The sequence below is a fragment of the Dipodomys spectabilis genome, unplaced genomic scaffold (assembly GCF_019054845.1).
Source record: "Dipodomys spectabilis isolate Male_0828 unplaced genomic scaffold, ASM1905484v1 ptg000207l, whole genome shotgun sequence".
Taxonomy (NCBI): Eukaryota; Metazoa; Chordata; class Mammalia; order Rodentia; family Heteromyidae; genus Dipodomys; species Dipodomys spectabilis.
This window is the reverse complement of record NW_024870884.1, coordinates 15107501-15120269: the sequence shown is the minus strand read 5'-3', so window position 1 is coordinate 15120269 and position 12769 is coordinate 15107501. Positions and strand designations below refer to the sequence as shown.

Here is a 12769-nt window from a genome sequence, read left to right as displayed (position 1 = left end):
TTCCTGAACCAGAGGAGAGCTGTTGTACAAAGTGTTCCTGCCATTGGAGCTGGGCAGCCTGAGCCATCAGCTCATTCATTCATCTGGACCCTTCCTATGAGGCTGGATAGACTAGGGGAAATGAAGCATGGTAAATGGAATTCAAAAAACTTAAGCTTAAAGATACTCATTCATCTACTTCCCTTAAGACTAAGGGACCAAAGTCATTTTAGGGGAAAAGAGGCAGAATAACTTGAGGAAAATAAGGCCTGGTGAAAGCAACGCAGAAACAGGGTATTTAGAAACACAGAAGCACCATCTTTGCTTCTAAGAGAAACAACAAGATTCATTCCTTCCTGGGAGATGCATTTCTCACCCCAAGAATTAACATTTGTTTAGCAGGATGTATCCTTTCTGGGAGAAATGCTCCTCCAAAATACAGACAACCAGAATGGTAACCTAGATCCAGAAACTTAGAAAGTGTAACAATACCAAGGATGACTGAGCACAAAGACAAACACCTACATTTTCATAACTTTGAAGTCAGACCTCCTGCATTTACCATGTAAACTCCCCCGACAACCAAAGAGCTGTCTCTCCTCTAGAGCACTCACACTCTTTTGGAGTGTCTCTGCCTTTCTGCTTGTTTGTCTGTCTGCATGTCTACTTGCCTGTTGCTTGCTCATTTGCCTACACAATAAAGGTCGTCCAAGTTTTCTTTTTATTATTATTGTGGGGTATTTTTTGATCAGTGATTGGGATTGAACTCTGGGCCTGGGCACTGTCCCTCAGCTCTTCAGCTCAAGGCTTAGCGCTCTAGTGCTTGAGCCACAGTGCCACTTCTGGCTTTTTTCTGTTTATGTGGTGCTGAGGAATCGAACCCAGGGCCTCATGCATGCGAGGCAAGCACTCTACCACTGAGCCAAATTCCCAGCCCAAGTTGATTTGTCCAGAAATTCTTATTCTGTGATCAAAGTCAAGGACCCTAAGTGAAGACTCCCTACTTTTTAGAGAGAAACTTCACAAACCTTTACCTGCATCTGGTAACACCTTGATTTCAGGACTGTAGGTATCGGAAAGGAGGCTGCTGCTTGCCTTTCTCACCCAGATGCCCCCCAACAGCTCCCCACGTGTATCTGGGACCCACTCTATCCTGACAGGAGGCAAAGGGTTCAAGGCCCAGTTCTGGCTTCAGATCATGGCCTACTCTGTGTGGTACAAAAGGAGCCTGCTCTCCACAGGCAGCTGTGGCTGCAGAATTGTACAACATCTGTCCGGTCCGAAGGCTCAGCTGCTCTCCCAAGCCCTCAGGCCCTCAGGGCTATGGATCTGTGCCAACAGGACCCACCCATCTCCATGTGGGTCCTGGGTCGCTGGGCCTGCTCTCTGTTCTGTTCTTGAAACTGCAGGAGCCTTGAAAGTGGCACTTTATAGCAGAAAAACTCAGAACACCTGAGCTTCCCTTCATTTAGCAGCATTCTGATTTTTATTTTCCCTTCTGTTCCAAGCATTCCTTTGCTAAAGGAAATACATTCTACTGAGTAGATTAAAAAAAACGAACTCGCTGCCACCATGTCCCCCTCCCCCCATGTTCTCTGCAAACAAAGGCTAAGCCCCAGTACTGAGGCCAGGTTCACCAAAGCCTCAGATGGCCAGGGACAGCTGGGCAAAGTAACTCCCAGGCTACAAGGGTGGGCCCCGGTCCTGTTCTCTCTCCCCCACTCCCTTTGTTCCCCCACCTGCCCTTTAACTGTGGACTTGAAAAATCTCTCTAATTCTAAAAGTGTGCTGGAAAGTTTCAAATCTCAGCTCTGGCCAAACACTATTTGTCTGCAGACTAAACCTAAACCTAGGCCCAAACTGAACCAAACATTTGCACTTAACTAAATCTGGGATTCACTTTTAAAATACCAGAGGGATCATGGAAATTAACTCGAGGAAAGGGAAACAATAGGTTTTTTTTTTCCTTTGTTGCTGTTTTTGTTTTCTTTTTGTCTTTTTTTAAAATCTGTTTTGGGGAGCACAAGGGGGCCACAGAAATGGAGGGACAAAGGAAGAACAAATGCAGCATTGGTATTCACTGGACACTATGTGGAAAATGAACTATACAACTTGTGGGACGGGATGGGAGAGAAAAACAGAGAGTGAGGGAAGGGAGGGGTGACACTGTCCAAAAAGAAATGTACTCTTTATCCGATGTATGTAACTGTAAACCCTTGTATATCACCTTTACAATTGCAATAAAAAAAATACCATAAGGCTGGGTTGTAATTCAGTGGCAGAATGCATGCCTAGCATTATGAAGCTTTGGATTTCTTCCTAGTCTTGCACAAACTAAATAAATCAATAAAACAATAAAGTAAAATAAAGTAATGAAATATCAAGGATTATTTTGCACATCCAACACTAACACCAAAGACTATGTTCGGGTCCCTGAATCCATTTTCAGTTTTATCTTTCGCCACTGGACTTCCAAAGACATCATTGTCATTTTCAGACTAACTGCTGAAAATGCTCAGACTTCCCCAAAGCAGATGGCCAGGCCGGCAGGCTGCAGGCACTGAGCACACCATAGGGGCTGACAAGACAGGGTGGCAGTGTGGCATGCCAGCTCTGCCCACCCTCCCAGACTGCCTGACCTGGCCTGGACAAGGCAGCCAGCAGCACCTGTTGCCTGGCAACCTGGCAGGGAGATCCGCCCTGCTTTGAAATTGGGTGATTCTAGCATTCCTTAGTACAATCAAGGAATCCCACTCCTCCTGGCCCTGTATCATTCACTGGGTCAAGAAAAAAGGATCAGTATTTTCTGGGCAAATTCAAGAGCCTACGAGATGGCCAATCTGGCCACAAAACTCTGAACTTGTAGTGTTTTTGAATGCAGCCTGTAATGCTGTCTTGCTCAGGGCAAAATACCTGCTCGGTTGTCCTGCGGGACTTTTAACTCACTGTGGAGGTTCAGCAAAAGGCCTGACAATCAATGCTTGTTTTGTTCAGCTTGCTCTCAGTCAAGCTAGGCCCCAGGAGGATAGGTATCCATCCCCAACCCCACTGAAGCCCTCCCTTCTACGGACAAAAGGCCTCAAACTTTATGCTAGAGAGTTTCAACTGTACCCCTGACCTTTGCCAAAGCAGTGGCCAGTTAATAAAGCAAAAACACACTGCTGTCGGGGATAGATATTTTTTTTTTTGCTGCTGCTGCTGGTGGTGCTGCAGAAATGAGAGGAAGAGAAAGCTTAGAAACAGCTGCTGAGGAGGCATGCTTAGTGATCTGAGCTTCTGGAAGGACCTGATTGTCTTCATAGAGGAAAAGTCTGCTATGAGTGACAGGCTCTGCACAGGATGAGTGGGGGAGTGAGGCTGATATTCTGAGGCTGCACAGGAATTCTAAAATGTCATCAGTCCTAAGAAGTATGTCAGAGATTCTGATTACCATGCCACCTAATACAAGGTGTGTCCTGCCTAAATGCTATTGTTTTCCCAGATATATAAGGTCTTCTTTTTGTTGTTGTTGTTGTTGTTGATTGTGGGGGCTTGAACTCAGGGCCTGGATGCTGTCCCTGAGCTTTTTCTCTCAAGGCTCTACCACTTTGAGCCACAGCTCTACTCCCAGTTTTCTGGTGGTTAACTTTCCTGCCTGGTATGGCTTCAAACCATAAACCTCAGATCTCAGCCTCCTGGATGCCTAGGATTACCAGCTTCTCAGTAGTCACCAGTGCCTGAATAAGGTTTTCTTTTGACACTATCTCATTTGTGTGTGTGTGTGTGTGTGTGTGTGCGCAGATACTGGAGTTAAAACTCAGGGCCTGCGTGCAGTCCCATAGCTTTTGTTGCTAACGGCTACCACTATATTACTTGAGCTACACCTCCACTTCTGGCTTTTTGCTAATTAAGTGAAGAGACTCATGGACTCTGCCAGGGCTGACTTTGAACTGTGATACTAAGATCTCAAATTTCCAAGAAGGTAGGATTACAGGTGTGAGCCACTGGCACCTGGTTTACCATCTAATTTAAAAAATATGATCCTCAGACCACTGGCATTGAAACTACCTTAGACTTTGTAAAGGTGCAGATTCTTTCATCTCTTTTTAATATGATAATCAGAACTACAGGGAAAAAGACTTCGGTCTTCCCCGAGGAGAGTATTAGCATCTTAGACACACAGGACTCCCTCTGGTTCACCCTGTAGTGGCCTACCTTGGAAACCATAGGTCATTTCCTTACCTGCCTTCTCTCCCTACCATCACAGTGCCACATCATAGGAAAACTCCAAAAGAAAAAAGAAAAAAACAACAACTTATGGTCAAAATCAGCTAGCTTGGAAGTCTGAAGGACTGACTCCTGCCTATTCCCCGAGGTCAAGCACGACACCAGGTGCACACAAACATGCTTGACCACATGCCTGTCTGCAGGCAGGTTCCAATCAGGGCCTGGCCAAGGACACTGCCGCTGGTGACCAGGGGACAATCGCTGCTCAAACCAGGTGGAGCATTCCACTCTGGGCCTGGCCAAGGACATCGCCCTGGGCCCCCAAGAGACCATAACCCATTTTTATTTTCTGCTTCCTTGTTAAACTCTAGATAAGCTCACCCTAACATCTAGCCCCTTGCACAACCTCCAAACCTGTGGGAAAGTCTGTGTCCCTCACTGGCAATAAACAGTCCTTGCCTATTAACAATCAAGTCCAGCCTATTCCATTTCTGTTCTCCTCCATTTTCCTAACAAAGTCCAAATGTGGCTCAAGTGGTAGAATGCCAGCCTTGAGCAAAAAGCCAAGTGAGAGTTCAAATCCAGTATTCACACACACACACACAAATAACCAGCTAGTCTGTTTTAAGTTCATTTCACTCTAGGGAATGAAATCACTATCACCTCTGCCTAAAAGGAAGCAGAATAAAAAGCAGAGGGAGGAACCTGGTAATATTTGGCTATGAGAAAGTCACCAGATAAAGAAAAGGACAACTTCAAAGTGGGCAGAAGAGCCAGGTGCCAGTGGCTCATGCCTGTAAGCAATCCTAGCTAAAGGAGACAGTCTTCAAAGCCAGTCTAGGCAGGGAAGTTTGTGAGACTCTTATCTCCAATTATCTACTCAGAAAAAGCTGGAAGTGGAACTGTGGTTCAAGTAGTTGAGTTCTAGCCTTGAGCAAAAGAAACTCAGGGATAGCACCTAGGCCCCAAGTTCAAATCTCAGGACAAGTGGAAAAAAAGGGCGGGGGGGGGGGGGTGGGAACAGAAGAAAAGCCAGGGATTACAACGAATGATTGTTGCAGTAAAGTACAATTTGGGAAAGGAACTACTTGTAGCAAAAATATGCAAGGATAAAGTTGGGCTCTGATGGCTCTACACGTCTGTAGTTTCTAATCCTAGCGACACAGGAGGTTGAAATCTAAGGATCACAGTTCAAAGCCAGCCTAGGCAGAAAAGTCTATGAGACCTCTTACTTACTAACAAAAAGCTAGAAGTGGAGGCGTGACTCAAGTAGAAGAGTGCCAGCCTTGAGAAAAAAAAAGCCAAGTGTCAGCTTGAGGTCCTGAGTTCAAGCCCCATTACTGGCACCTAAAAAATAATCAAACAATAACAAAATCCTAACAGTGTGACTACTTATGGTTAGCAATGTTCACAATTCACATTGCATTTTCCTAAGAGTGGCAGTGCCTTGGTGCTTTGCTTTATCACATGGTAACTAAAAGAGATGGGTTTGGACCCATGTGCTTTCCCACAGCCTGCCCTCCTCTGCTACCCATCCCTCACTGGGCTCACGGGGGCCAGGGTTAAGGGGGGTTTCCAGACACACACCCCTCTTTTGATCTTTTTTACCAAGATCATTCCTTACCATTAAGCCCAAAGCCTTCACAAGACATAATTCTCCCATGCTTCTGACCACCTATTAACAGGAGCCAATCCTTCCCAGATCAAAAGATCTGCCTGAGAACTGACAAAGCACATGCATTCATTGTGTGAGCAATCACTTCACATCATCCTCGGCCATGTGGGTCATGCGCTGTCTCAACTTGCTTTCCTCCAAAGTAAGGTGCAGCCTCAGCACTCTTCCCATTTGGGGCCAAAGTTCTTTGCTGTGTGAACCTTGCTCAGTGTTGTAAGGTATTTTGCAGTTCCCTGGCTAATGGTACCCCCACAAGCGTGGCTACCAAAAATGCCACCAGACATTGGCAGAATTGACACCTACTAAGGTTCACATGGGAGTATGTGCAGCAGAACCATCCAGATGATGTAAAAATCCATAGTCTACCACTCAGTAAGCTAAGGCTGACACCATGTGTCTGCAACAAGCTGACGGCAGTAGCTGCTATTGCTAATGATAAAGGTAATGATGATGGTGATGATGGTAATGACGGTAGGCCTACACTTTGGGAACAACTTCTCAGCTGTATCTCCTAGGGTGGCCGCATGCTGAAATCATCCATGCAGCTTTGTGTGTGTGTATGTGTGTGTGTGTGTGTGTGCGCGCGCGCGCGCGCGCACATGCTGGGACTAGGGCTTGAACTCAGGACCTTGTGTTTTCACTCAGCTGTTTTACCCAAGGCTGGCACTCCAGCACTTGATCCATACCTCCAGCTCCCAACCACAGAGCTTCAAACTAGTTCCAACTAAATCATCCTCACTAAAGATGCTATTCATGTTTCATCAGTTGTAAGCTCCATGAATGAGATTAAAAACCACTAATTTTAGATGTGGAAACTTGTTCTAGAACCTCAAACTTCTTAAGCAACCTGATATTAAAGGCATTCTTAGTAGATACATTGTTTATTTTAGACTATTTGAAAACTCCTGTCTAACATCACCAGGAGAAAGGGTTCTGGACAAAACTTGTGGGCTGAGACCATCTTATTCATGAGTAAATTTAGGACAAAAAACAAGTTTGAGCCAGATACTGGTGGCTCATGCTTATAATCAAGAGGCTGATATCTGAGGATTATGGTTGCAAGCTACCCTGAACAGAAAAGTCTGTGAGACTCTTATCTCCAGTGAACCAGCAAAAAGCTGGAGTGGAGCTGTGGCCTAAGTGGTAGAGTGTGAGCCTTAAGTAGAAAAGGCCAAGCAAGACTGTAGAGCCCTGAGTTTAAGACACAGTACTGGCCAAAAATCAATCAATCAATCAAAACTTCATGTTATGGCCAAACTAAGAATCTGGAGTCCCCTCTTCTATTTCTGTTCCGTTTCTATTATCTTAAAGTGAAGCTGCATCTTTTAATCAGAAAAAGTGACACATTTACCTTCAAACACTGCCCAGGTCTTTTGCTTCTTCTCAAAGGATGAATCTTCTGAAGCTTTGAGGGAAAACACTGGAAGAGACAAAAGGAAAAAGTCAGTATGAAATGTAGAGGCTTATGGTACTGGTCCCCACCCTATATAATGCCATGAACTTAAATTGATAAAGTGATGATCACACTGGTAAAAACACATATCAAGGGAAGATATAATATCATATACTCAACAGCTCTGAAAGTGGGTCCCAGGAGAAGGAAAGTAAGCTGTCTGTGTTTAAATCAGTAAATGCAGCCAGTGGTTCATGCCTGTAATCCTAGCTACTCAGGAGGCTGAGATCTGAGGACCGTGGTTCAAAGCCAGCCCAGGCAGGAAAGTCCATCAGACTCTTATCTCCAATTAACCATCAAAAAGGTGGAAGTGGAGCTGTGGCTCAAAGTGACAGAGTGCTAGTCTTGAACAAAAATGCCCAGGCCCTGAGTTCAAGCCCTACAACTGACAAAAAAAGAAAGAAATCAACACTCTTGACAAGATGGCACCTTGCAATCCAGCCAAATCCGCCATTTCACTGAGACAACTCTGGAAACCAGATTTTCTCTTTCCTAGAATAGCCAGGTATTACATTCTCATGCTTGTAATCCTAGCTACTCAGGAGGCTGAGATATGGGGAATCATAGTTTGAAGCCAGCCTGGGCAGAAAAGTCTGTGAGACTCTTATCCCCAACTAACCACCAAAAAGCAAGAAGTAGAACTGAAGCTCAAATGAAAGAGCACTAGCATTGAAAAAAAGCAAAAAAATCTCAGAGACCATGCCCAGGCCCTGAGTCCAAGCCCCAGGACTGTATACACACATACACACATACACACACACACACACACACACACACACACACACACACACACACACACACACACTCACAGGTGCTAGTGGCTTATGCCCATAATCCTAGCTATTCAGGAGGCTGAGATCTGAGGATTGTGGTTCAAAGCCAGCCAAGGCAAACAAATCTGAGAGACCTTTATCTCCAATTAACCACTACAAAACCAGAAATGGAGCTCTGGTTCAAGAGGTAGAGCACTATCTTGAGCAAAAACCAAGTGTGAAAGGCCCTGAATTCAAGCCCCAGTACTAGTACCAAGAAAAGTATATTTAAAAAATGTTTCCAGATGTTAGTGGCTCATGCCTGTAATCCTAGGAGGCTGGGATCTGAGGATCAGTTCAAAGCCAGCCCAGGCAGGAAAGTCCGTAAGACTCTTACCTCCAACTAATTACTAAAAAGCCGGCAATAGAGCTGTAGCTCAAAATGGTAGAGCACAAAAAGCTCAGAGAAAATGTCCAGGCCTTGAGTTCAAGCCCTGGGACCTGCACCAAAAATAAAGAAAGAAAGAGAGAAAGAGAGAGAAAAAGAGAGAGAGGGAGGGAAAGAGGGAGGAAGGAAGGAAGGAAGGAAGGAAAGAGAAGGAAAAGAAAAAAGGAAGAAAGAATAGAAAAGAAAAAAAACAAACAAAAATGTCAGTCAATGGCAAAGTCAAGATACACTTCCATCAAGCACCATTTGCTTCATATACTTGGAAATGTTATATTACCATTCCAATGAAAGTCTTCCTACAATCTGACATATTACACAGAAGAGTTGTATATGATGGCTCCTTCAGTCACCCTGAATACCATCTCCCATGCAACAGTTTTACAGAACAGCAGGGTCTGGATTCTGATGTTATTTAGTCTTCTTTGAGTTGGTGATTGACCAGCAAATTTACTGTGCCAGCTTCCAAAAGGCAGGAAACAGAGCTTAGTTCTACAGTGTCAAACCTAGAATGTAACACTAGAGGAAGAGATCCATCACAAGTAAAAACCCAAAAAGTAAACTAACAAACCTGCAGGGAATGAAATTATTGCTAAATAGAAATCTCTAAGAGGTTGGAAATGTTCTGTAACCACACTGTTGAACAGTGTACAGTTGGTCACAGGTAGCTTCTGATTACTTGAAATGTGACTAGTTTGACTAAAGAACTGAGTTTGAAATCAAATTAAATGTTAATTCATTTACATTTAAATGGCCACATATAGTCAGTGTTGTTGAAGAACTTGAGACCAGAGAATCTAGGGCTGGACATTTCTTTTTTGAAAAAAAGGATCGTTGAAAAGAGGAGGGATGAGCATATAGTCATAATATAATAGCTAATGCAACCAGGTAACTTGAGGGAATGAGTGGGGTTGGGAGAGATAGAAGAACTATGAATGGGTGACTTAGATCAAAATGCATTGTACTATAGAACGCAAACAAGCTTATAGTAAAACCGCCAGAACAGCCGTGTTCATTGTAGCACTATTTACCATAGCCAAGATATGGAATCAGCCTAGATGCCCCTCAATGGATGAATGGATCAAGAAAATGTGTTGTATACACACAAAGAAATTTTACTTATCTATTAGAAAGATGATATTGCATCATTTGTAAGGAAATGGAAAGACTTGGAAAAAATATTGAATAAGCCAGAAAAACAAAGGTTGCACCGTTTCCCTCATATGCAGTAGATAGAATGTATGTATAATCTATAAGTAATCATACTGGGTGATATGCAAGTGGTTACAAATGAATGACTCTATGGAGAGCTCAAATAGTATAATCTTTAGAAAGACTAGATCAAAGCCCAACAAAATCAGGTCCAGGAAATTGGTACATCATGTAGGTGTGGAGCCAACGTGAGAGGGGCAGATGAATGAAGGGCAGAAAATGGGGAGAATGCAGCCAAGAACTCATTGTATATACTATAAAACTATGAAAAGTAAGGGAAGGAGTGGGCCGAAGGGGGGTGAGAATGTGGAAGGGGAGATAAAGATCAAGATGCACTGTATTCATAAACTGCTTTGGTAAATGGCACCTCATCTGCATAATCACTTAAAGATAATAAAAATTGTATGATATGTTGAACCAAAATTCCTTTGTACAACTACTTAAAGATAGAATTAGTACAAGAGGAAAGCAATGTGGCAAAGATGACCTGAGACTTCAATTAGTGCAATTTTTTTGTATAATAATACAAAACTCAAATAATATGAAACTCAATTCTGAATTTTCTTCCTGTGCTTATGCTAAATATTTTCTATTGATTTGTCTTCCAGATCCCTAATCTTCTTTTCAACTAAGTCTATCTGCTATAAAAGCCACTTCATTGTATTTTTAATTTTCATTTATTGCATCTTTCAGTTCTAAACTATTCATTTAATTGATTTTCTTATAACCTTGTCATCTGCAGCTTGTCATCTAATTTCCTAACCATATTAATCATAAAATTTAAATGGCCATCCCTGATAACTTTCATGCCTGCATCATCCATAGACTTGTTTCTATCATCTGTTTTTGCCATCTCCCTTGACTGACTAATTGAAAATCAGACATTATTAGATAGAAAATCATGAGAGTACTAGATAAAAATTTTAATTTTCTGGTGGAAAGTTACAGGTGGATGATTACATTAATCTAATTAAGGTTTGGACTGTTCAGGGGATTGCTTTTAAGTTTTTATAATGTCTGGTCTTTTTCTTATTTGCCCTTCCTCTCATGGGTTAGTACAAGGGAAGATGGAAGGGAGACCTGAGCTCCATTAAGCTCCAGGTCTCAAGAGGCCTGATGTGGTACTTACTACCCTTGCAGTGTATGAGCCCTACACAATCAAACCATCCTTGCCCCTTCCTGAATTGGCTTGAGTGGGTTTCCATGGCTTCAATCATTTGAGTGTATAGACAAGCTCAGCTGACAAAATCTGAGTGAAGATAGCACAGAGATAGGTAATAAAGATACCTCCAAAAAGCTTACTTTTCAGGAGGTGAAAGCAGAGTCTCGGTCTGGAAGCTCGTCACTCTTGTAGGTCAACTTCCTAAGGATGGGATTCCTGTCTATTCTTGATTGCTCTAATTTTGAACCTAGAACCAGTGTGTAATATCCACCCCTGACATGAGTGTAAATCACCCATCCTTTGGCTAAATCAACCAACTTTAATGGGCTGCTGTCCTAGCCACAGACTGGGGTTTCAGCCATCTTTCATCATCTATGATGAATGAGTTCATTGACAGTTAGGGATAGAAGGTAACAAATTCTCCCTGATATATGTACAGGGACAAGCTTTGATAAATCTCACAAACTGGAAGTCTAAGCTAATGGGGCTCTATTTAAGAGATTAATAGATGTATGTTCCTTAGGCTTTCCTCACCTTTCCTAGGGCAAACATTTGATAGGATAATATAGCAAGTTTGGCAAGGCACTGGTGGCTCACACCTATAATCCTAGCTACTCAAGAAGCTAAGATCTTAGGATCATGGTTTGAAGCCAGCTAAAGCAAGAAAGACCATGAGACTCTTATCTTCAGTGAACCACCAAAAACCCAGAAGTAGAACTGTGTCTTAAGCAGTAGAGCAAAAAAGCTCTGAACAAAAATGCTCAGGTGCAGCACATAGGCCCTGAGTTCAAGATCCAGGACTGGCATGTGCACATGCATGCACGCACATACACATACACACACACACACACACACACACACACACACACACACACACACACACACGACACTAACTGTAGTGTTGGAAGATTATAAGGAATCTTATCTTTTTTAAAAGATAAGACAATAATTGTATGGGGACACTGTCAGAGCTTGGGGAATGTTCTCAAGGTCTGCTGTAACATCTTGTGTCCTTTGCTAACCTTGAGCTATTTCTATGTGAATTTGAGATGTTGTTGAAGGATGTGTCTGAGTCCAAAGATTATAAGGAACTGGGGCTAGTGGACATGGCCAAACCCACAGCCACAAGACAATCCAAGTCTCTACTTTATTAATAGCTCCCTCCACAGCGGACTTCATGTGGTTCATACAAAATGACCTTTGTGCCAGGTATTGGTGGCTCCTACTATAATCATAGCAGGTCAGAAAGCTGAGATCTGAAAATCAAGATTCAAATGCAGCCCAGGTTGGAAAGTCTATGAGACTAATCTCCAATTAAACACTAAAAAGCCAGAGTGGTGCTGCATCAGCCTTGTGTGACTATAGCTAAGGGACAGTGCTCAGGCCCTGAGTTCAAGCCCCAGGACTGACACAAAAATATGGCCAGTTTCTCCTATCACCCCAGTACAGGGGTGGATAGTCTTGAAGATGATAAAATACCTCTCAAAAACATTACTTTGTAAGGGCTAAAGATAAAGCTCACTGGTAGATGGAGGGTTTAGCATGCATAAGGTCTGCAGTTGGCATCTTAGAACCATATAACAAACAAAAGCATAAGCCAAGGAAAACAAGAACACAGGTTGCAATCAAAGATGGTCCATGTTAGTCAAAGCCTTCTGGAATAAAATGCAAATTTCTTGAAGAACATTCCTTTTTATAATTTTTTTATTAAGTGGTTGTACAAAGAAGTTCCCATTCTACAAAACAGTATATGAATATAAAGTGTCTGATAACATTGTCACCCATCTCTCCCAACCCACCTCTCGTGAAGAACATTTCTAACCATTTCCAGTGCAGTTAGCTTTTAACAGGCTAGTCTCTCAGACGAGAGACAGTAAGTCTATCC

The 12769-nt window shown here is 42.9% G+C and overlaps 1 protein-coding gene across 1 annotated transcript in view; it reads right to left on the bottom strand.

The window, feature by feature from the left end:
- Window positions 1–12769, bottom strand: part of Vstm4 (V-set and transmembrane domain containing 4) — an 87678-nt gene that overhangs the window by 51935 nt on the left and 22974 nt on the right. Inside the window, exon 3 of the mRNA XM_042696469.1 lies at window positions 7212–7280. Coding sequence (XP_042552403.1) covers window positions 7212–7280 — 69 coding nt within the window. The remainder of the gene's footprint in view (window positions 1–7211; window positions 7281–12769) is intronic.